Source organism: Monodelphis domestica, chromosome X (genome assembly GCF_027887165.1).
Source record: "Monodelphis domestica isolate mMonDom1 chromosome X, mMonDom1.pri, whole genome shotgun sequence".
Lineage (NCBI taxonomy): Eukaryota > Metazoa > Chordata > Mammalia > Didelphimorphia > Didelphidae > Monodelphis > Monodelphis domestica.
Window position 1 is genome coordinate 80778337 of NC_077235.1, and position 27834 is coordinate 80806170.

The 27834-nt window shown below is 41.7% G+C and overlaps 1 protein-coding gene across 1 annotated transcript in view; it reads right to left on the reverse strand.

Annotated features, from left to right (window-relative positions):
- Positions 1-2254: 2254 nt before the first annotated feature.
- The window catches only part of IRS4 (insulin receptor substrate 4), a 30661-nt gene continuing 5081 nt past the window's right edge, over positions 2255-27834 (reverse strand). The window contains exon 2 of the mRNA XM_056809648.1: positions 2255-6009. Within this exon, the coding sequence (XP_056665626.1) occupies positions 6005-6009 (5 nt within the window). The 3' untranslated portion in view covers positions 2255-6004. The remainder of the gene's footprint in view (positions 6010-27834) is intronic.

Sequence of the window (27834 nt, forward strand, 5' to 3'; positions counted from 1 at the left end):
GAGTGTTTAGGAGGATGGCCTTTGATAGAGAAATTGACAAATCAGAAACAACTGACAGACCACTGGGCTGTCATAAGTCAAGTTTAGGCTACGATTGGTGCAGAGGAGATGCAGGAAAGGGAGGTAGAATAGTTTAGGTTTTTTTTTTTCACGGGGCTTCCTGTCATCTGTCTCTTTCCCCGGAGAGGCGGCTCTGACTGGCAGAGTGCTAAGCGTTCTGACATCTTGGCATGGTGGCAGCTATTTGTCTGGGTTTGGGTGGTGAGTTTGCCCTTGAGCTAATTCAGGTACAGGCATCTTGGCTTAGCCCTCTTGGAGTTCAGGATGATTCCTTCCTCCTTTACTCTCTAACACCTTATCTTCCTAGAGCCTCTAATCTTACCCCTGGCACAAGCCAGGTGGGAGAAATCCTACACCCTTTCCTTCTCCCTTCTTCTTAATTTCTTTCCACTATATTAATTAAATCACCATAAATTTCCAGCTGTCTTGGGTATTTTTTTTATTTGGGATATCCATGGTGACCAATAATTAATATAGTTTAGGTCACAATGCTAAAATTACCCTTTACACATTGTAAGCTTAGGTTTTACCCTCTATTAGGCCCATATTTCATTTTCTGAAGTTTTTGAGTGTTGAGGGTTGAGCAGAATGCTCAAAAGATTTATGGTATTTTTGTGTTTATTCTCTCCGATTGATTCATTTGTGTTTTCTGTATGTGATTTTTCTAAATGTAATTTGTTGCTTTCTTTAGACGACTCTTAATTCCACCTCACTCCCACCTTGGACCATAGGGAAAGAACCGAGAGCAATGAGAGACATCAACTTTGCCTCTATATTAGGAAGAATTTCCTAAAAATGAGATTCGTTCCATAATGAAATAAACAAAGAGTCTATTCCATATCCACCACAATCTTCAATTCAAGGCTGGATGGCCAATTGGCTATGCACATTTCAGGTATGGGTTAGACTAGGGTTCCATCCAACTTGGAAATTCTCGATTTAGTTGGTACTAGTGGATTGGAGAAGCCAACTCTGTGTCCACTAAGCAGTTCTTTTTCATGTTGTCTAGGCCACTACTTCATGTATTCAAGTCATCCCTCCCACCCTGCATCCAGACCCTTGGGTGTATTTCATAGGGGCAAGATCATGGGGATTGATCAGTGCCTAACAGAGGGGCCCCATATCTTATTTCTCAGGTAGAGGTTGGGTGGGAAGCAGTTGATTCATTTGATGTGGCCCTAACAAAGGGAACTAACTGCCCCTTGAACAAAGGATTAGGCTCATTTATGGGATTGCTGCTGTGCATAGTAATGTCACTGGAATTTTAATGGACACCTAATTGTATTTTCATACTGATAGAGAATTCTCCTTTGAAACTCAACTTTTCCAGAAATGTGCTAGGAATGGAGAACATGCTCTGTTTGGAGTGAATGACTACACCAAGTAAGGTCAAGCTGTACAGTCAACTCTATCTGCATGTGGAATCGCTATATTGTTTATGGACCTTACATATGCTCTGGGAGCTGTCCTTTCTCTCCCCCCCCACCCAATTGCCCATCTGATCCCACAGATGCTCCCTGTCTCCCCCTGCCCAATGTTCCCAGGGCAGGCTTCCTTCTCAGAGTCACAGAAAGCTTCATTTACTTTCTTTGCCCACTCTATGAGAACGATGAGTGGACAAAAGGGAGATGTGGTAATGGTAGTCATTTTCCCTCTATTAATCTAAAGTCCGTTCTTCTGAAAGGGCTCCTGACAGACTTTGTTGCTAGTTCCTGACATTCAGCTCTCTAGCTCCCTGGCCTCACCAATGCAGAAGCAAAAATTATTGCCACCAGAAAGCAAACAGTCTTTGAGATTGTCTTCGATTCTTCTGGTACAAGATAAAATGAAAAGGAATCCTATATTGAGGAGGCTAATTTACTACTTCCCCCCCTTTGACTCATTAGTGAAGAAAGACGGAGGCCACTGCTGGGTTGTGTTTTCTGCACTAAAACTCCTTCCCAATCCCCCTTTATTTCAGGGAGCCTAAGAACTGGCTATCCCAACACCACCAGAGAGCCCTTCCAAAAGGAATGGCCTTCCTGTTCCAATCTGTTCCCCAGGCATAGTAACTTTATCCCATTCCAGAACTTCTGGATTCCTTTATTCTTCCATGGAAAAAGAAGTGAGCCAAGGCAATTTCCCCACACTGGAGGAGGGCACTTCTAAGGGAGCATAGAAAGTAGTTGTAAAAAAATCCACACGGACACAGAAATTGGGTTACATGAACACACATTTACTGCAAGTAGCCCTATGGAAAGCCAAGTATGATAAATACGAACAGTATACAGAGTTGCAAGTCGCTCTCCCCAAACCGCAAAGCAATGTGCTTACAGAGAAAACATGGTGACGATATTTACAATGGAGGGCGAAGCCCAAACAAGTCGAAGCGTTATTTGTGAAGCAAGAATTGCGAAATAGCCAACAATTTCCACCATCTATGTTTTAGTTTTTACAGACAAAGATTACTATGTCCAATAATAGCAAATGAAATATACAGGTCACAAAACATCATTCCATCATTGGTGTTTCTATACTCTACAGCAGCGTCAACTGGCAGCTGGAAGGGAATATACACATATATGTGTGTGTCGATATTTTGGAACTCTTCTTCCAGCGCAATACTGAATGAGTTGTTTGTCTGTAAACTAATAGGTTCCAAAAGATTGCATGTGTGCTCCGTATGCCGTACCTGCTACTAAATGTGTGTGTGTTGTGTTTGAGGCCGCCCATTAATAAATGGGCATAGACTATGACAGTGTTGCCTCTGTTGCGCGCTGACAGCCTCCCTCCCGAACACGGAAATAAAGTAATGTTAACATTCTTTTTTCCCATTCCACTCCACTTTTCTCTTCTCTTCTTTTCTTTTTTCACAATTCTGAACGATTAACACTCAAATGACTATAGATATAGTTTTTAAGGAAAAAAGACAGCTTGATAAAAGGTTATCTAAATATCGAGTTGTTAGAGAACAAACAAAAGCTACATCGCACGTTAGGATGGGGTTTAGAGAAGGAATACAACTTTTGAAATGGGTGAGTCTATGCTCCAGCAGCAACTAGTAAGTGTACCAACAATCGCCATCAGCAAAACCCGCCAGAAGGGAGCTAAGTAGCCCAGCCTGCCATCTTCCAGCCTCCAGCCCTCCACCACTGCCTTCTAGGTGGGTGGGAAATACAAAGGGGCGAGGCTTCACTCTGTCCAGTTGGTTTTGAGTTAGCATGAGCTTCAAGCCTGCTCTACAGAAGTACATGTTCTTTGACATCAAATAATTGGTTTTTAGTTAGGCCGGACCTTAAGATTGCTTGAAAGTAGAAGTTGATGTTATTTGTCATCAAATGATTGGGCTGGATTGGGTTGGCGTGTACTTCAAGACTTCTGAGAACATGATTTGACATCAAATAATTAGTTCTATTCTTTTATAAAGTTAGCACACGTCTTACGACTGCTCAAAAGGAGAATCACGTGTTATTTGCCATTAACCGATCACATTGTTCTTGGTCAAAACTAAAAGTGGATATTATTTGACATCAAATGATTATTTTTTAGCTAGGGTGTATTTTAAGAATGTTAAAAATAGAAAGACGTGTTATTTGGCATTAAATAGTTGAATTTGGGGGGAGATAGCTTATACTCTTAAGAGTGCTCCAAAATAAATGTATTATTTAACATCAAATAATTACTTTTTAGTTAGCATGTACTTTAAGAGTGCTTAAAAATAGAACCACATGTTATTTGACATCAAATGATTGTGAGGAGGGCTTTGGAGGGGGGAGAGATAGTATGTACTTTAAGACTGCTCAAAATGTTATTTGACATCAAATAATTACTTTTTAGTTAGCATGAACTTTAAGCGTGCTGGAAAATAGAAATACATATTATCTGACTTCAAATAATTCTTTTTTACTTAGTATGAACTTTAAGAGAGCTCAAAAATAAAAGTACATATTATTTGACATTAGATGATTAGACTTTGTTTTTTAGCATGCACTTTAGGAGCGCTTGAAATGGTACTCAACATCAAATGATTGTTTCTCTAGTTAGCATGTACTTTGAAACTGCTGGACACTAGAAGCACATGGTGACGGACATGAAATGATCGTACTGGGGGCTCTGTCTTGGTTTTGGTTAGTGTATACTTTAAGAGAGCTTGAAATGTTCTTTGACATCTAATGATTGTTTTTTAGTTAGCATGTACTTTACGACTGCTGGACACTAGAAGCACATGGTGTAGGACATGAAATGATTATATATTGGAGTTTGGTGGGCTTCTTGTTAACGTGTACTTTAAGACTGTTTGGAAAAAAATCTGTTCTTGGATAGCTAATGGTTGGGCTTTTAGTTAGCAGCACGTTAAGAATGCTGGGAAAAAGTACCTGCCATTTGATAATGGCTGGTTGCTTTTTAGCTAGCCCGTACTTCAAGATTGCTTGGAAATTGACGGACATTGGATTTAACACCCAAACCAAGAAGCTAAGTTGTTATAGAAACCGCATACTGTTTTTTGCAGGTTGTATGTTAAGAGGTGAAGCAGTTTAAACATATGCACAACACACTAATACGTAACACAACATGTAAGACATAGAGTATATGGAATACACATAAAAACACTACCACCGCACACCCTTCCACAATTTACAATGCTGCCGAGGTCTGCCAGTAGCGGGGCAGTAGAGGGGGCCGAATGTGTACCACCACCACCACCTTACAAACCTTCGAGCAGTCCTTAGGAGCTGGGTGAGGTTCCCTAGCTTTTCTCGCCAATTGAAATGCTCCTAAAGGTCAGTGTTAAACTTTAAAATTCTGCTCCATCTCAAATCAGAGCAAAGGTAGCAGAGCTTACTTTTCATTTCTTAACGTGTTCAGTAAGCCCATTTTCCAAATTTAGAAATGACCTTTGAGAAGTTTGTTTGTTTGTTTGTTTGTTTGTTTGTTTGTTTGTTTGTTTGTTTTTAAGGCAAATGATAAATTGAGGATCAAGTCTAATTTTTTTTTCAGGATGCAAACTTGGTCCAAAATTGGGGTTGGGGAGGGGAATGGTATAGACTTAGTAACAATTAGGCTACTTGCTAGGTGGGGGGAAAACTTATTTAACAAAAACATCTTCTGAAATAGAGAAATTTTGAAAATTTCCAATTTGAATGAACAGAAACCCCCCAATTTAATGTTGCATTTAAGTATTAAGCAAGTAGCAAAAAAAATAAAAACAAAACCCACCAACCCTCCCCCCCAAAAAAAATAAAAAAGAAAAACAAAGAAAACCCAAAGAAAAAAACAAAAACAAAAAACCCCAAACAAAAACAAAAACAAAAACAAAAAAATCAAATAACCTGCCCTTCAGCTGTGTTTTTAAATATTAGAGATTCTCCATCAAGACATCCGTTTAGTTGACATTTAATTCATCAATGCAAGACCTATGTTCAAGGAACGCCTCTAATAGCATGTAGCGAAAAGACCATGGATCATAGATCTGTGTTCTTAGTGTTCTCCCTCTCTTTGTGTCCCCTTAAAAAGGTTTTTCAACTTCAAAAATGGAATGGAAAGTGAGCTAAAATTTACAGGCTATGAAAACTACTAGTTACTAGATAAGCGAGCTAATATATATTACACACCCTATCGGCCACCATCTTGGTATAGATTAGTGATGAGAATGAAAAACCTTTTCAAAAGGAGAAGGGAGTTTAGAATGTTTCTCTAAGCATTTTTTCCTCCTAAAGAGGCAAGCTAAAGGAGAAAAAGCCTAAAGCACAATCCAAAATTCCAAATCAATATATCAAAGCCAATTGTCCAACTTGTGTGTGAATGAAGCCATTTAAATATTGATGTCCAGTTTTTGGTGATGGAAGAAACCAAAGTTGCTTTTTCTTCAGAAACTTCTGGTCTCTCCAACGGTAGGTCTTGAGGATACCAGCTGAAATTCCACAACCAACACTTTCTTCTAAAATCAATTTTCATGGCAATGTAATCAGTCTAGGAAGAAGAACAACAGAATTACTTTCAGAATTCAAGTATGAAGAGCATTCATTTTCCTCTTGCAATTATTGCAAATTCATTTGGATTTCATTTTCAAAAAGAACTCCTCCTAGCAAACATGCAGAAAAGCTTCTCCTGCCTTTCCATGGCGGTTTCTTCCACAGTACACCACTCCCCACCCCCTCCATCTCCAGGCTGGGGCTCTACAGTTAAGGACCGGTGCCCACAGCACCACATGGCCTGGCGTGTGTGTGCATTTGCTCTACTTCCTCCCAGTCACAGCCCAGGCAAGAAGCAGATGAAAGGGACATATCTTGATCTCCCCCTTCATTGCTGATTTGTCAATTAAACATAATTTCTACACAGTAGCTCAAGTCAACCTCCTCAAGTAAGAGCATTTAGAAACTCCAGTTAAAGTCCAAATTAAAAGCAACAATGGTCCAATTTCCCTTAAAACTGCCCCCGAAAATTCGGATATTATTCTCCCCATTTTATAGATGAGGGTAACTGAGGTCCAGAAAGGCTGATTTGCCCAAGGTCACACAGAATAGAGCCTTGAACTCAAATTTTCTAACTCCCTGTATTATGCTCATTCCACGAAACCCATTTTAATCTAGATAGTTGAGAGTAGATTATCTTTCCAAAAACAGCTATTGCCTTATTTTCCTTTCTCTTAGAAGTGAAAATTTAAAGCATCCAATTCAGTTCTTTTAGTGCCTATGCATCTACTCTAAATTGTTCACAAGAATAGAGAAAGGTAGTAGCCTGGATAATAATAAGAAGAATACATTTGGCTTTAGAATATGTTCTTGCTTTTATATATGACTCTCTCTCTCTCTTTCTCTCTCTCTCTCTCTCTCTCTCTCTCTCTCTCTCTCTCTCTCTCTCTCTCTCTCTTTCAATCTCTCTTTCTCTGTCTCTCACATCCACACACTTTTTCAGAGAATGTTCTGAACCTTTCCTCCTTTCCTTCCCATCCCAGTTCTACCTCCCACAATTAACCCTCTCCCCAACTTCACAGAGAATAAGGCCATCTAAATTCTCAGCACCATCTCCTATTCTCTCCTCCTTTACCTTCCACCTAGTGGTTACAGAAGAAGAGATCTATATCCCTGTTCCTCTTCATGGCTAATCTCTACATGCACCAGCGATCCCGTTGCCTTCACGGACACTTCTTTGGGACTGTGCTCTAGTAATGATCTCTTCTTTTTCCTCTAATTTTATTCTTTCCCGCTCCCAAAGTCTTCTCTTGACCCATCTACGGTCTCATTACTATTCCTACTCTTCACTTCTGAAAAAAGTACCTTCTGATCTGATACCTTCACCTTCTTGGCATTTATTCTCTCTTCAGCCCTCTGCAACCTGGCTTCTGCCCCACCACTAACCGGGTCACCAAAGCACTGGCCTTTTAAAAAATCTCCATCTTCCTTGCCCCCTCTCCTGCATTTGACAGTGGCAACCAATGTCTAGGGACTCTCTCTTTGGATCTTTGGAGATTCCACCCTTTCTTGAGTCTCTCCCTATTTTTCTAAAGGCTATTGCTTAGTCTCCAAATCTTCTTCCTTAGGGTGTTTCCCAAGGTTCTGACCTCAGCTCTCTTCCCTCTCTCAAACACATGGCTCCTTGACCCCTCTTTACGTCTACCAAGATTATTCCACAATCTACCCAGAAGTGCCTCAAACTGACCGTATTTCCCCCCAAGTTTGCTCTCACCTTGCTATTTTGACCACTGGTACCTCCATCTAGCCAGTCTGCCATTTGGAAAAAACCCAACTTGGTTTTATCTTTGACTGTGCTCTCCTTGAAAATTGAAGCAAGTGCTCAAGGCCTTTTAATTCTACCATTGCTATCTTTCTCCCATTTGTCTCCTCCTACATATTCCTACCAGTGTAAGTCCATCCCAAATTGCCTTCTAGCAGGGCTTCTTGCCTCAGCTCTCTCCCCACGTCAGGCAGGCACCCTTCCAACTCACTCTTCCTCCTGCCTGGATTGGGTCCTGGTCTTCTGCTCAGATTCTTAAATGACCATCTATTGCCCACCAAGTCAGTAACTCCTTTCCATTCTAACCAAGCTGGCCTGCTCTCAGCCCCCAGTGTTCAGACCTTCTATTCAGTGCCTGGAGGCTCTCCTTCCTTTACAGAATCACAGTTGGAATAGGCTCCAAGCAGGATATGAAGGGAAATCTCTTCTACAATAGCCCGGGCAAATGATTGTCTAGCCTCTGCCTGAAGAGCGCCCATGGCCTCTCAGAGCACTTCATTCCACTCCGGACAGCTCGAATTGGGAGGAGAATGTTTCTATTGCCACGTCCAAGCCTGCCTCTTCCCAACTCCTTCTCCCTGCTCTTGCGCATCCCACCCTCCGAGTAAGCAGAACTAGCCTCACTCTCGTCTACCTGAACGCTCCTCAACTCCACGCAGCCATTGATGATGCCCCCTGACCAAAGTTCTCTTCCTCCAAGCTAAACATTCCCAGTTCCTTCAGCCATTCTCCCCCTCCTTCTACTCCCCCACTGGGCCAAATTCCTCTCCAGCTTTAAAGCAATGCCTTTTGAAAAGAATGCTCCAGACGTGGCTTGTAGCACTGTCATTCCTCTATGAAGCGACACATTAACAAACAGGCACCCCAGCTTCAGGGAGAAAACTCTCCCCTGTTACAATCAAGAGGTATTGCTAAGTTCCCTCCCACCCCCAATAGGGACTGGAAGAGTGTGGGCATGGGGGTGGGGGTGATAATTCAATCCTCAGGTTTTTTAAAGGAAGGAACCTCAAACTTCCTGCCCTTCCAATTCCTGCTGAGTTATAGACAGAGGTGGTAACAATGCAAATGAGAACGTCTCTTTCCTCTGCAAAACAGATGTCAGAAGCAAGGTTTGCCCCAAGCAACTTTGAGCCCTCACACAAACACTTGTGGGCAAAGAGGGGAGAGAAAATGGGGGAGAGAAAAATCCTGAGACTGAGGAACCCCGGAAAGGGTTCCTCTTACAGAGCTGCAGAGGAAATGTGATGAGAAACCAGAAACAGCACTAAACTTAGTGTGTTGAATGACCTTCAAAGAACAGGAGAGAGCAACTGCCTTGTGGGCTTCAAGCAAACACTTTTAACTCATTATTTCAGCAGAGACTGAAAACCCAAACTTGCAGCTGGATGGAGCATCAAAGGTCTCCATTCCCCTCCCATCGGTTTGTGGCGATCAGTCATGCTCTGCAGTAGATGTTGATTTCGTTACATTGGAGCCTAGAACACACATTCCAGTAGCCCTAGAATTAAGATCTCAAAATTGCAAATCAGGGACTTCCATGAGGTATCATCTAGGCTCCTCTTAAGTGGACATATACATTCCATCAAAGTTAGTCCCATTTTCCTATCAACGTCCCCATTCAAAGTGTAAATGCCATTGCTGTAAAAGGTGAAAAGGGATTAAAATGGCGGCTGTCCTTTAGAATGCTAAGCAACAGAGCATACCAGCATGAGTCCCTTCCTTACTTCAAAAGAAGGGTGAACTATCCTTTCCTGACCTCTGGAACCACCTCGATCACTCTCTTTGTTGCCTAAACTATGTTTCCCACACCTGGGGAGCTTCTATCCGAACACTACCACCTGGCTGGTTATTTATGGGTTTAACAGAGCCAGGCTATTTTGTAGTTGGTGTCTCCACATAAGGTGATGATGGATACAAGTTAGGAATCCCTTATGTTCAAGGCTTCCAATGAGGATCAAAAAATCCATAGCCTATTCCATTGTTTCTAGTCAGTCTCTGTATGTCTATGTGCCCCCTGGGATGCTGGGTACCTGGAAGACTCCATGAGCTGGTTTGGCACAATACAAACTCAGTTCTATGGCATTTGTTAAAGATTGCCTAATTTCTATAGTTTTAGAAAACTGTCTTGATGCTTGTATTACTTCTGATGCCATCTCTGAATTGAAGTGTCCCTGATAAACAAGGTTAATGGGGAAGCACAGACAACTGATAGGCCCCTCTGCTCCTGTGCTGATGGAAGAGAGATGGAGTTCATTCTATGCTCTCAAGGCTTAAGGCTGCTTAATAGAATTTCCAAAAGTCTAGCTTCAAATGGCCTTTCCCTTTGGATGACTGAAAGCCACTGTTCGGGTCTTGCATACTTCACTTTGCATCAATTCCGACAAATCTTCCCATGTTTCTCTTCTGCATATTTTCCTTTTTTTATTGTACAATGATATGCCATTCCATTGATGCACTGAAGTTTATTCAGCTCTTCCCAACTCATGGGCACCTATTCATTTTTCAGTCTCTTGCTACCATAAAAAGTAGTGCCAAAGAATTTTAAAAACCATTTTAAATGGTTTTTTTTGTTTAAACCCTCACCTTCCGTCTTGGAGTCAATATTGTGTATTGGCTCCAAGGCAGAAGAGAGGTAAGGGCTAGGCAATGGGGGTCAAGTGACTTGCCCAGGGTCACACAGCTGGGAAGTGTTTGAGGCCAGATTTGAACCTAGGACCTCCTGTCTCTAGGACTGGCTCTCAATCCACTGAGCTACCCAGCTGCCCCCTTAAATGGAATTTAATGTCATCAGGATGCCAGAATCACTGCTTCCCCTTCTTTGATGCCCAAACTTGGCCTTTTAGGATTAAGAGGTTTTAGCTGCTTTCTTGGATTTTTGCCTCTAAAGCACTTCAGGTGTCAACTGCTAGTCCTCCTTCACTGTAGCTAATCTTCTTCATATATCATATATGGGCAGGTCTCTCTTTCACCAATCCTTTTTCTTTAAAAACTTTTTTGATCAGGTTTATAAGAAAGACACTTGGAAAAAACCATTCTTCTCAGTCTTTGTAAGGTATACTTCATCCCTGTTTGGGAGTCTGTCATCCCTATACTTAAATTTATGGCAGAACAATGAAATCTCATTCCTAGACTGGAGGTTTTTTAAATTAGGTATTCCCTTCCCAGATCAAATACTCCTCTTTTTCATCCCTCACCTTCAACAAGGAAGAAGATATAACCCAGGTTTTCTGCGTCCTTCAGTTTCTTGCCCCCAACTCTCTCTCTCTAATCTTTAGCCACTCCTTAAAGCTTCCTTCTAGCAGGATTATTTGTGCCTACATGGATGGTCAGAAGTAGACAGTAGTCACATCTCTACTTTCATTATCTGGACAACAAATAGGGCCTCAGTTCTGCAGAGCAGGGGGCTCCCCTAACACCATGACTCTTCCTGAATGATGTTGTACCTGAGGCCTTCTGTGGCTCCTTGGAGAATAAGTAGTTACTTCCTTCTCAGAGCACATAAAAAGAGAGTCGGCTAAAAATAGGAGTTTATAATCAAGTTTGTGTTATCTCTATAGAAAAGAATTGCCAGAACTTGCATTGAAGTGCTCGTCCTAGTTTTCAAAAGGGAGATGAATGATGGACAGAAATATCCTGAAGCTTCACAATCAACGAAAAATTACTGAAGAGCACTTAAGTTTCGGTGGAAGACATTATCTGGGCAATTTCATCAATAAAAGGGGTGGTCTGTTAAAGATCATTCTGATCAGATCTGAGTGCTATATAATGCAATTGCATCATTACCCAAAGAAGAGTACACATTTCTCACTTTTGACTTAAGTCCCATGAATTTCACTTCTAAGTGATCCCAACTAGCACCTCAGCGCAAGGCATTTTGGCATCCTTGGCTGATCACCACAGGCTTCCAGCCCTGTACAAAAAGGTTTTCTAGTACTGCCAATAAAATGTCCGAGTTATTTTTACGTAGTCTTACAGCTTAAAAACCAGACCAAACTCCATCAATTTAATTTTAACTAAGTTCTTAATATCAAAAGGGAGAGCTTTTGATTTTTCAAGTTTCTACAATCCATTTGCCTGTCTGCCAAAAGGCAAATTGATTTAAAAAATCAAACACAGAATATATATACATATATATATACATATATATATATATATATATATACACACGTATATATTTATATGTTTCTATAGCTTTCTTTTACTGGCCAGTCTTCCTCGGACCTCAGGTGAAAGCAGCTCTACCTGAACACCTGCTTTGTCCTCTTGTGATGATCCAGAACATGGTGCCTCACACTGAAGAATGATAGAGCCAAACCCTAAGTGAATCTAAAGGGGAAGCTAAATCAAAGAAGGCTTTCTGATAATAGATCTGGCAAATATACTATATTATTAAACTCAAACTGCTCCTTGCGTTACAGAAAATGTAGTTTAATAGAGCTACGCAAAGACAACCCTAGTTGCTCAAACTATTATCTTACCTTTCTGCCCTATCTGCAAAGAGATCGTGGGCTGCTTTGGGGGCAAAATAGCACAAATAATAACACAGCACAATGATTCAGCCCAAGTGGGCATCAGGGAGATGGCTTTCCTCTCAGAGCTCATTTAAGGGACAGCTTGAGGAACTGGCCAAACATCTCTGTTTTCAATTGAGCTGCTTAAGAGTTCAGGAAAAATATGAATTTCAACATGGTTTAAGAATCTTAAATGAAATAGGATCAACTTCTCAGCCTGGATCAGAGGGAAAGTCCTGAGCACAGGCTAAAGCTCATTTGGAAGCAGCATGGCATACTAGATAGCATTGTTTAGGTATAGCTCATACAGTTCCGAAGTGAAGCCAGATGCTATACTCCATCACTGGAACACTGGCCTGACATTTACTACCATGAACATTTGTTTGGGTTTTTAGTTTGAAGTCAGAGGAATTCTACAAAAAGTTTGATTATTCGGGGTTTTGTGGCTAGTCAACGATTCATTTGCTGAACTCTAAACCAAGATTTTCTGGGGAATCTTTCTTCCTCAATGCAGTGTATACTTTTTTTCCTTTTTTCTTTTAAAAACCTTCACCTTCTGTCTTAGAATCAATACAAAGAATCGATTGATTCTAATCAAGAGGGTAGAAAAGGTTAGGCAGTTGGGGTTAAGTGACTTGTTCAGGGTCACACAGTTAGGATGTGTTGGAGATTGAAGCAAGTCCTTCTGACTTCAGGCTTGGTGCTCTTCCCATTGCGCTAACTAGCTGCCAAAAGAAAGGAAGGAAGGAAGGAAGGAAGGAAGGAAGGAAGGAAGGAAGGAAGAAAGAAAGAAAGAAAGAAAGAAAGAAAGAAAGAAAGAAAGAAAGAAAGAAAGAAAGAAAGAAAGAAAGAAAGAAAGAAAGAAAGAAAGAAAGAAAGAAAGAAAGAAAGAAAGAAAGAAAGAAAGAAAGAAAGAAAGAAAGAAAGAAAGAAAGAAAGAAAGAAAGAAAGAAAGAAAGAAAGAAAGAAAGAAAGAAAGAAAGAAAGAAAGAGGGAGGGAGGGAGGGAGGGAGGGAGGGAAGGAAGGAAGGAAGGAAGGAAGGAAGGAAGGAAGGAAGGAAGGAAGGAAGGGAAAGAGAGAGAGAGAGAGAGAGAGAGAGAGAGAGAGAGAGAGAGAGAGAGAGAGAGAGAGAGAGAGAGAGAGAGAGAGCAGGAAAGGAAATCTCTCCTCTTCAAATTTCCAAACCAAAAAAAGTCCCTACTTCCCTTTTCCATGGGGATGGGAGCAAAATGCAGTCACAAGCCTCCCGATACCTGTTCTATTAGTGGAAGCAAATCCATCAATATTGACCCCTTGCCATGCTCTGTTCTGAGTGTTAAGTCCATGGCTTTTAAAGAGGCAGTGCCATCTTTTACCCGGCATTGGATATTTCATAAAGAAACCAGCTGGAACAGCCACATCTCAATGTGATTCTTCCAGTCAGTATATTCTACTGGCCTGATGAAATGGTATCCAGTGTGGCTGCTTAACCAATGAAGCTCCATGAGTCAGGGAGAACTCTGAAATTGGGATTAGTACAATGGAAGCCTGGTTTTCATCAGCATGCAAAGATCACACGGATTGATTGCTCACTCGACTAACCTCTGTCTCAGGGATGTGAATTAAGTGTCCATGGACTGGGAAGCAGTAGAGGCACGATGCTCCTTAAAGGGCACAGTGGAATTTTTAAACACCGAATGCTAGAGGGAAGGGCTCTGAAGAGGTCCACTAGCCCAATACCGTTCTTTGACAGAACCGCAAAATTGGGTCTCCAGAGGGAAGGTGGCTACTCAGAGGTGACAGAGTAGCTCGGGAATGAGATTCTAATCTCCAGGCAGCTGTCACACCAGGGCTCTCTATCATTCTGCCTCTCCCATGGAGGTTGTTTATGTTATTTTTAAAAAACTCAACCAACCTTTACCTTCCGTCTTAGAATAAATACTAAGTATCGGTTGCAAGGCAGAAGAGTACCAAGGGCCAGGCAATTGAGGTTAAGTGACATGCCCAGGGTCACACAGCTAGGAAGTGACTGAGGTAAAATTTGAACCCAGGACTCCCATCTCCAGACGTGACTCTCTATCCACCAAGCCACCTATTTGCCCCATTGATATGTCATTCTTAAGTGGCATGGTATTCCATATTTGTAATTAGACAGTATTTTCTTGGTCATCGGTATTACAAGGACAAAGACAATTGTTAACATGCTAATAATTCCTTTCTTCAACCTTTTGGCCTATGTTTGTAAGAAAATACAAGGCCATTTTTTCTGGTTGGGGGAGATGTGGCCCAGCAACGTTAGCAGCTGGAACTGAATAGGGTGTCTCTAGTGGACTGCTACAGAGATCTATGCTTGGCCCACAGATTCATGAAGCTTCCATGGCTTAGCAACCATCCTGGATATGCCTTTTTTGGTTGTTGATCCTCTGTATATGGCTGACCTTGGTAGCTCCCCTTTCTTATAGCACCTCGTATGGCACTGTGCACCACGTGGGCACTAAACGAATGCTTATATCTGACTCAAATGTCAAATTATACTGAGATTTCAAATTTATAAGACACGCTGCCCGATTCTTGATTGGCCATGCTAAGAGAGGGGAGCAATGGTAGAGATCATTTAAAATGGGATAATCCAAAAATAATTTAAATTTGCTTTTGAGATGCAGTACCGGGTTTTTGGCAGCAGCTTTCCTTTTCTAATCCTGTTTTGCTTTGGCCAATGTTAAAATGAGCTTGCATTCCTTGAGCACACTCCAAGACACAGTGGAGGAGAGGCTGTTTAGATGCTTTGGGAGGGAGGTGGGGGTCGAGGGAGGAAGAGAAGCCTATTTAACACCAAAACTTTGTGCTTGGTATCCCACAAGGAAGTTCCATCTATTTAAAATATAGTTTTCTAAGATATACTAACATCTGGAGGCCAATAACCCCCCAGTGAAATAGATTTGAGGGTGTGTGTATGTAGAAGACCCACAATTAAGGCTAGGATATATGTAATAGGAATATATAATTTTTCCTGTACGTTGGTTTCCAATCAAGGGAGATAGCTCAGGCTTTCTCATTTATCTCCCCGTGACAGTAATTCTCCACGTATCGTCAGGAGAATCAGGGGCAGGTAGAAGTGGACCTAGGCTTGGCAGCATTTTCTCTATCAGCCTTGATTTACCCATATCCATTTTCTCTTGGAGGGCATCATTTCTAGTTTATATGTCTGTCTGTTGGTATGAAACCATATTGGGTCATTAGGAAGACAGCACCTAATTTACACGTTCGGGAAGGCCAATATCCAACCCTTGAGTCAATCTAGTGGCTACCTCTGAAATGTTACACGTGACCTGAATGTACTCGACTCTGGACACATATTAACTGAGTCCGAGGCACAGGTCAGGAAGCAGTCATGTAAGAACCTGGTTCAGTTGAACCAGTGAATCGTGACCTCGAGGAGATATTCTATGCACTCTAAATACCGGAAACATTTGAATTTCCACCATCTTATCATCTAAAACTCAGCCAACTTGTTTCCCAGTGAGTTCAGCATCAGGTACACTGATTAAAGAGTGCAACCATCATGGGAAACTGAGGAATTTTTAAAAATCATATGGAAAACATTTTGTCAGGCAATTTGTTACAGGTGGCACTAATGTGCTATTATCAAATATGAATTGGGTCAAACAAGAAGTGGGGTGCTTTTCCCCTAAAAGGCGGGAAGGTCCCCCCAAACGACAGAGCAATCCTTGTGGACATGTGGCCAGGATGGATTAGAAAGCGTGTATCTTTTCAATTTATAATTTCCACTAGCAATTGATAGGTTAAACTTGTTGCTTTCCCACTTTTTCTCTTTATTCTGTAACTGAAAATTGCCCATTAATCAAAAGTCCCTCAAATAATAGTTCCACTCTCTCTAATGAGAGGACAACTTTTTGGATAGTTTCTCAATAAATCCTTCCTATTTCTTTCTCTCTACTGAACGTGCTTCTCAAAAAGCAAAAAAAGGCAACTTTTCTGTTTCCACTTGAATAGTGATAAAAATCTCTGTTAGCTTTAAAATAAGGTGCTAATGCTAACATGACAAAACACCCCTAGTAATTTGTAAGGTGGGCCAAGAGTTCTACGAGCACACCTTAGCACGAATCATAAGCATGTCTATTCAATTTTCAAGTATACCTTCTCCCCAGAAATATTCGAATGAAACCATGTACTTTATTCCCTTCTATCTTTTCAGTATCGTTATTTTACATATTATCCTTTGCTTCATGGGTTACCATTGCCCAAAAATTCAGGGCCTACCTCACGGGCCTGTTAGGAACAAATGAGAAAGATGCAAAGGCCTGCCTGAGGTTGACGAGCTTCCGGGATGAGCTTATGCTTTTGTTTATAAGTCAATCTCTTATTAGCACTGCTCATTGGTCGTTACTCAGGAAAACTAACCGAAAATCAAGCAGTGAATCCTATACTGAGAAATAGAAGCATATATCTTAGCGTCAAAGGGCTAAAAACCAAAACAAAACAGCAGGATTAAAATTAAAGTCCTGCCAATCTCCTTATCCAAAGGATGCACTTTTCCAGGATGAATATTAATATCCAAAACTGTTTGGGAACTAGAAATACATAGTATTATCCCATTAGTACTCTGAAAAAGTTACAATGAGCTAAAACTACTAAAACTAGAGAATACAAAGTTTTTTACAACTAGACACGCCAGAAGCAGTGCTATATTAAATGATATAATTTATGGGTATTAGAAAAAGTGCTGAAATTATCCTTATTTGCTGATGACATGATGGTTTACTTAGAAAACCCCAGAGGATCATCAAATAAACTAATTAAGATAATTGCTTCAGTAAAGTAGCAGGATACAAAATAAATCCACAAAAATTGTCAGCATTTATATGTGGCAATAATACCCAAGAGAAAATAATAGCAAGGGAAATTCTACTCTAACTATAAAATGCAGAAACTAGCTAGCAGTCAACCTACCAAGACAAATCCAACACATATATGCAATTACAAAACACTCTACCAAAATAAAGGAAGAAATAATTGGAACAATATTTATTGCTCATGGGTGGGCCATACCAATATAAAAAAATAACAACATTGCCTGACTCACTTCACACATTTAGTGGTGTGCCAATCATATTGCCATGAGTTTACTTCCTCAGTTAGATGGCAAGTTTTTTGAGAATAGGGAATGGTTTCTTTTTCTATTCGTATCTCCAGTGCTTATGTGTGTGTGTGTGTGTGTGTGTGTATGTATATATATAGTTCTTAACCAAAAAAGAGATAAGAGGAAAAATAGTTAATTTGGGTTGCACAAAATTGAAAAGGCTTTATATGAATAAAAATCAATGCATATAGAGCAAGAAGAGAAACTCTGTGGAGGAAAATCTTTGCATCAAATCTCTAATTTGTCTGACCCTGAAGATATATTGGAAGCTAACATGGGAGAAAACATGGCAGAGTAGATATAGACAACACCAGAGTCAGGAAGACAGGAGTTCAAGTCCCTCCTGCTCCTAGAATTAATTCTATTTAAGAATGAATGACAGTGATTTATTACGTGCTCACTTAATACGTGCTTTATTAAGCACTGCAGATAGGAATAGAAAAGGAAAACATTCCCTATTCTCAAAAAACTTGCCATCTAACTGAGGAAGTAGTGCAGCAGCAGGGCAGATGGAAAGGCCCAGAGGTCCTGAGGGTACAGCTATAGCTTTATGGCATGACCTGAAAGTCTTCAGGATACATCTGATCCCAGGGGCAGCCCACAGCCATGGGGAAAGGGATAGTGGGTCTTAGAATCAGAATAGAGAGGGGATTCAGAATCTAGCTCAGAAAAGGAAGTGGAGCCCCTGCCTAGATCTCTTTGGATATTCCCAGATGGGTACCAAAGGGTAGTCTGCTGAGGGAGGGAGGAGGAAATGGGACAGCAGTTTTGTGGCAGGATAAGAAAAAGAATCTCTAAAGAAAAATGGCTACAGCTTGCAACCCCCAATCCCCTCAGAGCCCATGCCAATCCTATCTACCCCCTTATGAGCAGGGACAGAAGCAGAGATATAGAACTGGTTCTCTTCTGATCTTGAATACTAAAAGCCTACTCGATTCTTACTGGTGATCAGAAAGGACTGGCTTTTGTGTAATTTGGAAAATGGAAACAAAAAGACAGCTAAGAATCTGTAAGCCACTAATAATGAACTCTGGATACCGCCTACAATGAAGGTGGCTGGAGAGAAAGTGTCAAGTGTTTGGGTAACCTATTACCCAAACTAACAGATTGCCATTCATGGTAAATAAGTATGCTTGCATTGAACACAGCACGCATTTCCATTGGCCATCCAAGTCCAGGAAATGGACTTTTCCTGGAATAAGAGGTCTGAAGATGATAGAAGCCATTACTTAAATAATTAGCTTTAGGAACTCATTGCATACATGAGCTATAATTCAATCTCAAGCTGTGATGAACACAGTCGACTCTTGATTATCGCACATAGATTACTTTATTGATCATACATGGAAAATAATTCAACTGATGTCAGCTTCCTTTCGCCACTCAGCATACGTTTGGTGGTTTGGTAGTGGTAAAGGTAGCCACGTGGCTTACAAATGGGCCATAATGAGTGGCAGGGGAGGCCACAAGTCAAAGCTCTGAATCAGTATATAGTTTCCTATATAAATTTGCTGTAAAAGCCTATAGGTTAGTATCAGACTTTGGAATGAATGACCTCTGGATTAATCACAACTTTGTCGGAGATGATGAGGGTTGGCCACACATTTGGACGAATAGCCAAGAAGTTATTTTTATTAAATTCAGCCAAAGTGGATTAAGTGGCTACTGTAAGCCAGGCACTAAGGATCCTGATACGTGGGTGTGGAGTGGGAGGGAGGGGAATATGAACTGAGAGAAATTAATACAAAATAAAGAGAAAGGGATGCTGTTTTCAGTCATCATTTGTTCATCCATTCAACAAATACTTAATGAACACCTAGCATATAAATACGAGAAGCATCACGGCACAGTAGAAATAATATGGTGCGTGGAGCCAGAAGTCCTGGGTTTGAACCTTGGCTCACTTGCTATCCACAGAATCTCTTGGGCAACATGTTTAATGTCTATGAACCTCAGTTTCCTCCTTTGTAAAAATGAGGATGATAAATACTCCTGTCTCACGGGGTTGTTGAAGGAAAATGTTTGATCAAGTATAAAGCACTATCTAACTCATGGTGAGCTATCTCCACCTAGATGGTATAGCATTGGACTTGAGACTCAGGATGACTTAAGTGCAAATCCTTCCTCAGAGACTTACTAGCTGTGTGGCCCTGGGCAAGTCACTTACCTTTTCTGTGTGTCAGTTTTCTCCTCTGTAAAATGGAGACAATAATAGTACTTACCTTACAGGGCAAATGAGATAACACGTGCAAAGTACTCCCCGAACCTGAAATGTTAGCCATTAGTATGATAATCATCACAATCATGATTATTGCATAGCATAATATGATGAAGAATATAAACAATTATCATTGTTGATTAGCAAATGTCTATACAATTAAAAACATAATTGGAAAAATAAACCCCCCAAACCGACGACTGTAAATAACCCTACTGCCACCCAACAGAGTGATTATGCCCTAAACTGTGTGGTGCAGACAATAAGCATTATGGGAATTCAGAGAAGGGGAAGATCAATTTTGGCTAGAGCAATTAAAAAGGCTTTCTTGGAAGAGACAGGATTTGAACTAGGACTGGGACAGGGAGGCTCTAGGTATGGAGGAAAGAATGGCATGACTGCTCTGGATGAGGAAAAAGCAGGGAGGTAGGAATCACCATGCCATGTTTGGGGATAGGGCAAGTCACTTAACTCCCACTGCCTAGCCCTGACCACTCTTCTGCCTTGGAACGAAAATATCCAGCATTGATTCCAAGACAGAAGTATGGGTTTCCACCGATGGGGCTAAATCTGGACATTTTGTGGCAGCCCAGGCCACTCGTTGAAAATGTTCATTGTAGGTGTTTCCTCTTACTGGGTCCAGATCGAAAGCCTCTGCCCGCTGTTCTTAGCTTTCACACCCCAGAAGCCAGAAGTTGAGCCGTAACCTGTAAAGAGACCACTGAGATATCTGGAACTGAAGTTCCTCATGTAGCTCAGTTGCTATGTCTACACACGAAAGAGCTTCCACAGTCCTGATGGCTAACGTGCTCCTCCTATGCTTCAAACGGAAGATCAATAATGGCATCACACAGCGTCTCTGTAGAATTATTGGAGAACGCTTAAGTTTCGAGGGCACATACATTATCCTGGTAATGTGATCAAACCTATTTTGACAGCCTAATAAAACGTTCCCGGTCAGAATGGAATTTTCTCTAACTCACTCGTTTCAACACTCCAGAAAGGGTAAGAAAAAACCCTCCACTTTTCGCCAGAGTTCACGTGAGTTTTAGCTCCGAAATGGTTCTAATTACTACAGTGTCGCGACATGTATTTGAATAATTCTCACCGCAGGTTTCCGAGTAGTGCACCAAAAATGTGTTTTCCCATCGTGCCAATAAAATCGGTGCGTTACTTTTATGTCATTGGACGCTAGACCAAAAAGCACCAAAGCACAGTTTCAAGCTCAACTATTACGTCAAAAAAGGCAGGTCCTAATTTTCAACATACATGAAATCCACTTGACTGCCTGTCAACAGCAAGACTGCTCTTCAGACAGCGCTGGAGTCCACACGTTTATTCCTTGTACCTGTCTTCCTCTGACCTCGGGCCAGATACAAGTGAGAGGCATGCTCCCTTTCCATTACCTGCGCTGGGCAGGGTGATGTCTCCCAACGCTACATGGAATATTAGCCAAACTAGCACTCGTGAGAATGGGCCTTCCTTGAAAACGTGGCTTGGCTAATTGGAGACAAAGTAACTTGAGTCATTATGGACAGACTTGTTCACTAGAGTTTACTGCCTTCCATTTTATTCACTTTCCTCTTGAAAGTCTCTAGATGGCCCACTTAGCCAAACGGAGCAGAGAGGAAAATTGGGGATCTCTTCCACAAGCTAGCTTTAAGGTTCTCCGTTGCTCTGGGGGTCCAACAAAGCCTTTTGCTACAATTAATTAAAATCCAAACCATGATAGGAGTTCTCAGATAATCCCTTTATATAGTGAAACATGTTGCCCTGAATTTAGTACCATATTGCGCTTCCCTCGTTGCCTCTACGTTACAACAAAAACATTCCCGCTTGCCCAAAATGGCAGGATTGAAGCCAAGGAGGAGGAAGACAGCAACGTAAGGGCAGTCACTAAGAAGATTAGTCTTCATGTACCTACCCCTTGTTACACGTTTGTCTTAGGTGGGTCAGAATTGCTCTAACAAATTTTGTTTGCTTCCTTTCTCCACCCTTTCTTCTTGGGAATGGGAATGAAGGCTCCCTGCCAATAGCACCATACTTTTAAAATGGCGGTTGCTTAAGGGGCAAGGAAAGAGCCTTTATACGACCAGCTCTTGCAAGACAGCACTGCTACTGAGTCTGTCCTTGGAATCCTTGAGGAAGGCTAGGAAGCACCTCACTGCTAAGTCTTCACCTGTCAGGATGGTGTAGTTGTGGAATGAGGGCTAGGCTCTGAGGCAGGGTCTGGATTCGAATGCCAATTTCAATACTAGCTACATGAGCATGAACAAATCACTTAACCTGTCTGAGCCTCCATTTCCTTTCCAGAGAAAGAGCAGTGATACCTTGTAGTGCTTACGTCACAGGATTGTTGTGAGGATCGTGTGTGTGTGTGTGTGTGTGTGTGTGTGTGTGTGTGTGTGTAAAGCATTCTGCAAAACCTGAAAGCTCTAAATGTCTGCTCTTATCACTATAGCAACACAGGTAAGTCCAACTCAACAAAGATCCCTGGGCAAACGAGAGTGCCTGGAAGCTTCCAGTTGCAGGAGCTGACACATCCTCAAAAACAAATGGCAGCAGATTCAGAGCCGATATGAGAGGGCCCCGGAAGCTGGGGACCATCCATCTAGATGACAACGCCCCTCAGGATTCTCCTCACTTGTCAAAAGGCACCTTGAACGATGCCCGCGATGAAGGCTCACAGTCCATGCTTCAAGGATCTTTCTGGAGAAGCTTCCTCAGAGGAAGCTGCTGCTTCAGGCAGCAAGGCATTCCTGGCTTGGGTAGGGAGTGCCAATGCACCGGGGAGAACTGACTAGCATCCGATCCTGAGTTTGAAGTAAATGGCTAACCATGAAAAACCTCAAAGCCCTGTCGGAGACTCCCCAAAGGGCTTTTCCACTATAGACTCACTGGTTGGGGTTTTGGAGGGGTGGCTAGGCAGAGGCCCAGCCAGCCTGGCCCCTGAAACTCTGGGAGCCCACACACCTTTTTCACTGCATTAAAACCCTGAAGCCCTTCCTCGTTTGGAAATGGTCGAAAGCTCAAATACCTCACAATAGGGGACTGTCAAAATTCGTTTGTTTTATGGTCTGAAATGAATATGCCATCAATTGAGACTTGGAAATCTTTGCTACCGCCAGCCTTCTGTTGTACTGGCATTCCTAGTAAATAAATCTAGCCCGGTGAAAGCAATCTGACACCACCGTTACACTCCGCCGTAACGGGATTTGGCCTGTACCAAATTTCATTAGCCAGCATAATGTCATGAACCGCTTTTAAAATCAAATGCTCAATCATGCCACTTTACTTCTGGTAAATGTTGATTTTAGAGGTCTTCTTCTCCCCCCCCCCCATACAAAGAGCTAAGGAGGCAGAGGTGGGGTGGTCGGGCGAATGAGGTTCAGAAAAAAAATGATGGGAAATAAGGCTCAGGAAGAAGTAACAAGAATAGCCAAAGGTTCCTGTGCCTCATAAGTGCTTTTTTGGTTTGGGGGTTTTCATGAAAAAGAATCACAAAATGGTGGGCACTGAATCACACACACACACATACACACGAGAAATCAATTACGTTTAACAGGCAGGAAATGACTTGTTGCCTATGTGAGAGCCATCATCGAATCAGCTGTCGGTGTAAAGTCAGACTACTGGCTTGCTAAAGCAAATATCAAAATTAAAACAAAGCTAGAAGGATAAAAACGACAAAAAAGATACACCATTCAATTAACAGACTCAATCGTGACCTATTTAAATGAGTTATTGATGCTGAAAAAATGGGAAAGGGATGGAGTAAAGGGCATTGACATTAATTATATGCAGAGGTTTAACTGATAAAACTCATTGCCTTAATGAAAAGTCTGGAATAACTGAAAAAACCACCTTAGTCTGCAAACATTTGACTTCTTTGCAAAGGAGAGTGCTATGGCAACTAAGAGCAATCCGTTGGCAAATTTCCTGAAGATGGATGGTAAAGGTTACCCCAAAAGGCAGTTGAAAAGGACATGGTAAATATGAGCACGTTGTCGTCCATTACAAACCAGGATTTCAAAGAAATATATGATCTAAATCGGAGATGAGCTCTTCACATGGCAAGAGATCATCAATGGAAAACCTGCATGTATTCTTGCAATGTCAATAGAAAATGAAGAAGACCCGCAACTTGGTGGGTGGATCCATTGGGAACTTAAGAGACAAGACTTGTACAGGAGAAGCAGGCATGGATGAATTATGAGCTGCACTGTTAGAAGGAATACCCAAACTGGCGAGATTGGTGATCCACTGGAATATACAGAGATCCATCATAAATATGACTCTCTTATCTGATCAATTATCTTGCCCTTCCTAGATGTCACTTCATCCTCTTCCCATCTAGATGGAAAATTCGGAGGAATTTTCTATTCTAGGTTGTTTGAAACTAGCAGTTCTATATCTCTATTCATCAAGTTATTAGAGGAACAAGTCTAGTGAGTTCAACAGTGCTGATGACCAGATTAGGAATAAAATTTTCCCAACGGTTGAGTTTACAATCTATTTTTTACGATGTTAAAAAGACTACTCAAGATAATATATGTTTTGGGATCGTTTCGTTTAAATTCTGTTTTAAAGATTAAGGCCAGATAATATTTCTAAGCCTCTCGCCGGCCAGCTTGAAGAAATAAAGATAAGTTTTGATGGATCCGGGATCTCGCTAATCTGGGTGGTACTTCTACTAGTGCGAACCATATCCAGGGAGATTGTCCATTTCCTTCCATAAATTTCTTACGAAGGATCTTCCAAATATACTGGACATTTTAATATGCACACATCTCAAGAAAGCTGTGAAGAGTGCTTTTTAAATAGTTGACTATAAAACATCAAAGCTCATTCCCATCAGTTATTACCCAAGGACATCAGTCTCAATACTTTACAGGCATGCTTTGTCTTTTGAGGTTAGGATTATAAACAGACCACATAAAACAATTTAAAATACTTAGATACCCATCCTCCCTACCTTAAAGCAATCATTCTGGTTTAGGCTAAATGTACTAGAGAAAGAAATTTAAAAAAGGAATGTTTCAGATATTTAACACCAAGATTTTCTTTGGCTTAATGTAAATAGCTCTAGTTTTTTTCTCCCCCTCTTATCATAAGTTTAGTTAAAGGTGGAAGAGACCTTAGAGGTGATCTAGTCCAATCTTTTCATCAAGGCACCTGAGGCCCAGAGAGAAGGGAAATGACATGCCTAAAGCCATACAGGTAGTGAGAGTACTCTCCTGGTGCCATTGTAAATGGGCAGGAAGACTGCAAGAAAGAAGCCGAGTGAAAAATTATTCTGTACTCTTGCTTCTTAAGAGCTTTTATGCTCTTTAGCTAAAGACAGTGATCAGGAACAATTTCATTTGGATTCTCTGATAATAAAAAAAATGTTTTTTTAAAGATTACTGTCGACCATCGCATCACTACACTTACAATTTATACAATCAACATTGTTATCACATTCATTTGCAGAAAAATCTAAAGTAATTTCATGCATCAAATCTTTTTTTTCTCCCCATCCTGTGGCACCGTGAGCAGAATACTGGGTTTAGGGAGTTAGAAGCCCTCAGTTTGACTCTCAACAAGTCATTTAAGCTTTCCACATTTCAAGTTTCCTCATCTGCAAAATAGGGATAAGCCTCACCCCTCACATCTCCCAAGCAGAGATCTGATTAAGGCGTTCTGTACTTTGATGGCGCCATGTTTTTGTGGGTGTGGTAGCCTTTCCACTGAAGCAAATCATAACCCCATGCACTCTGCTAGGTAGCCTTCATGGGCTCCTCTACCCCCAAATGCCACCCAAAATGACAATGGATAACCTCAGGATGCACCGCTGACCTAGGCTAGGCAAGTCCTCTGACAGACAAGGAGTCAAGTGGCCAGGCCATTCATGTCACTTTCCCATGAACTAGCTCAAAGGTGCCTTGCTCTCCACTGGAATACCTTGTAGCAAGCCAAGGACTCTGAACCACCAATGAGAGTTTGATCAGTGCTATCGATTCTGGCAAACATGGGTTTGCATTTACTTCATCGAGACCAACCATTTTGGCAAGAGCCACAATCTCCCAATCTTGTAAAATCTCGGGGATTTGAAAAGGTGTCATTTGATTTAGGCAACTACATTTAGGTTAAAACCTAAACCAAACAAACAACCTCATATGTATTAGAAGGGGTGACCAGCCACGGCAACACCGAGAATGCATACAAATTTGAACTGCATTACAGGGAATCGTGTCCAGGTCTGGAGAAATCAATGTTCCGATAGACTCTGTCCTGGCTAGACGATCAGCTCTGGGTACCACACTTTTAGGAAGGACTATTGGTGAGATGATGCATAGGAAGAAAACCAGAATAGTTCAAAGTTTTCAATCTATGCCATGTTAGGATTGGTGGAAAAAACATATAGCTGTCTTCAAGTATCTGGGAGAGGATTATTCTTGTTTTGCCTGACCTTAGAGGGCAGAACAAAGATAACGAGTACAAGGTAAAAAAAGGGCAAATTTTAAGGGAAGGAAAAAAACCCAAGCTAATACCTAGACCCATTTCTAAAACATAGAAGACTTCCTCGAGAGAGCATAGGACCCTAAATCCAGGGCTGGAAGGGATCTCAGAGGGCAGGTAGCCCACCCTATTGTTTTACAGATGAGGAAACTGAGACCCAAGGAGGTAATATTGCTTGCCCAAGGTCACACAGGGAGTACGCATCAGAGGTGGGATTTGAACCTACATCCACTGACTCCAGAGCTTATGCTCATTCTTCCATTCTACACTGAGACAGAGGTGTTCTAGCCAAGGCCAGATGACCACCTGTTTCAGACATCATTTAGAAGGCCTTCTTCAAACCCAGGCCAGACTAGATCATTTCTAAGGCACCTTTCAACTCTGATTCTGGATTCCATGAAATCTGTGATCAGTCTGATCTGGAATCAGCACTAGTACAATCCCAAGTCTCCTCATTTTATCCACTGACAACCAACAACAGATCTTCCTCAACTGGAAAAAAGGTATTCCATTAAAAAGGGAGGAAATCGACAAGCAAAAAGCAGGAGACACTCCCTAGAAACTTCTGCTAAACGACCTTTTCTCAACCGGTAAAACTGGGGATGTCGGAGCACTGGTGGGGACTAGGAAGACTGAAATATTCAGCCCTTCGACAAGTGCTTTAGGGACATGCCCAATGTTATGTCACTGGAATTGTGTCCACCTTGAAATCATTGAAAAGCTGCTCCCCCAGACCCTCTGGTTCACTGGAGATCATTTGGCCATGCTAGGTAGCACCCTTGGATTGATCTGGCTTTGCACATCTGATTCCTGCATACTAGTTTCCTTCCATTACACGCATGGCTGAAAGCATCTATGCTGGCTGTGCCTAAAAAAAAGAGGCCCTCGCTGGCTCTGCCTTGGTACCTGGCTTCTTTTCCCAACCAGAAAGAACTAATCACCAGAGCAGGCCACAAGTTGAGCAAAGCTAAAACCATAAGCAGAAGGGCTTGCGTTCACAAAAACTGCTGGACTCCCTCCTTTGAAAATGCCGTAAACGAGAAAAAGCCAGCCGAGGAAAGCTACTGGGAAACAATCACATCCTGATAATGGAGCCCAGATGGGGTCAGATGAGACTTTGGAGCTTCTTGAAAGTGTCTCAGCCTGTCTCCTCATCTGAAAAATGGGGGAGATAAATGCAGAGGGGTCCAGTGGAAAATTTTGAGCATTCGATTTAGAATCTGAGGACTTGGGCTTTGTCATTTACTGTCCATTCAAGGTTGGGCAAACCATTGCCCATCTGGGTCTCAGTTTCCACTTCTGGGAGACAAAGTGGTTGACGTAAATGCCCTCAAGGCACGGCTACCTCAAAGGGTTATGGGGAGAATACAGGAGATCATTAAAGTGCCTTATAAACCTTAAGGCTGTGTGTGTGTGTGTGTGTGTGTGTGTGTGTGTGTGTGTGTGCGCGTGCACACACCTATTACAGCACCCTTTAAGTGACATATTGGGATGCTGGAACAGTGAAGAGGACACAAGCTCTTTTCCAATTATCCACATTGATCTAATGGCAAGTCAGGCTTCCACGTTTGATGCTGCCTTCTCTGCTCTATTGACATGTCGACATCTTCTACTCCCTCTATTTACTTTATATGCAGCCTGCAGGGAAGCCTTTTGAAATCTCAGCCCTTAACCATCTCTGCTCTCACAG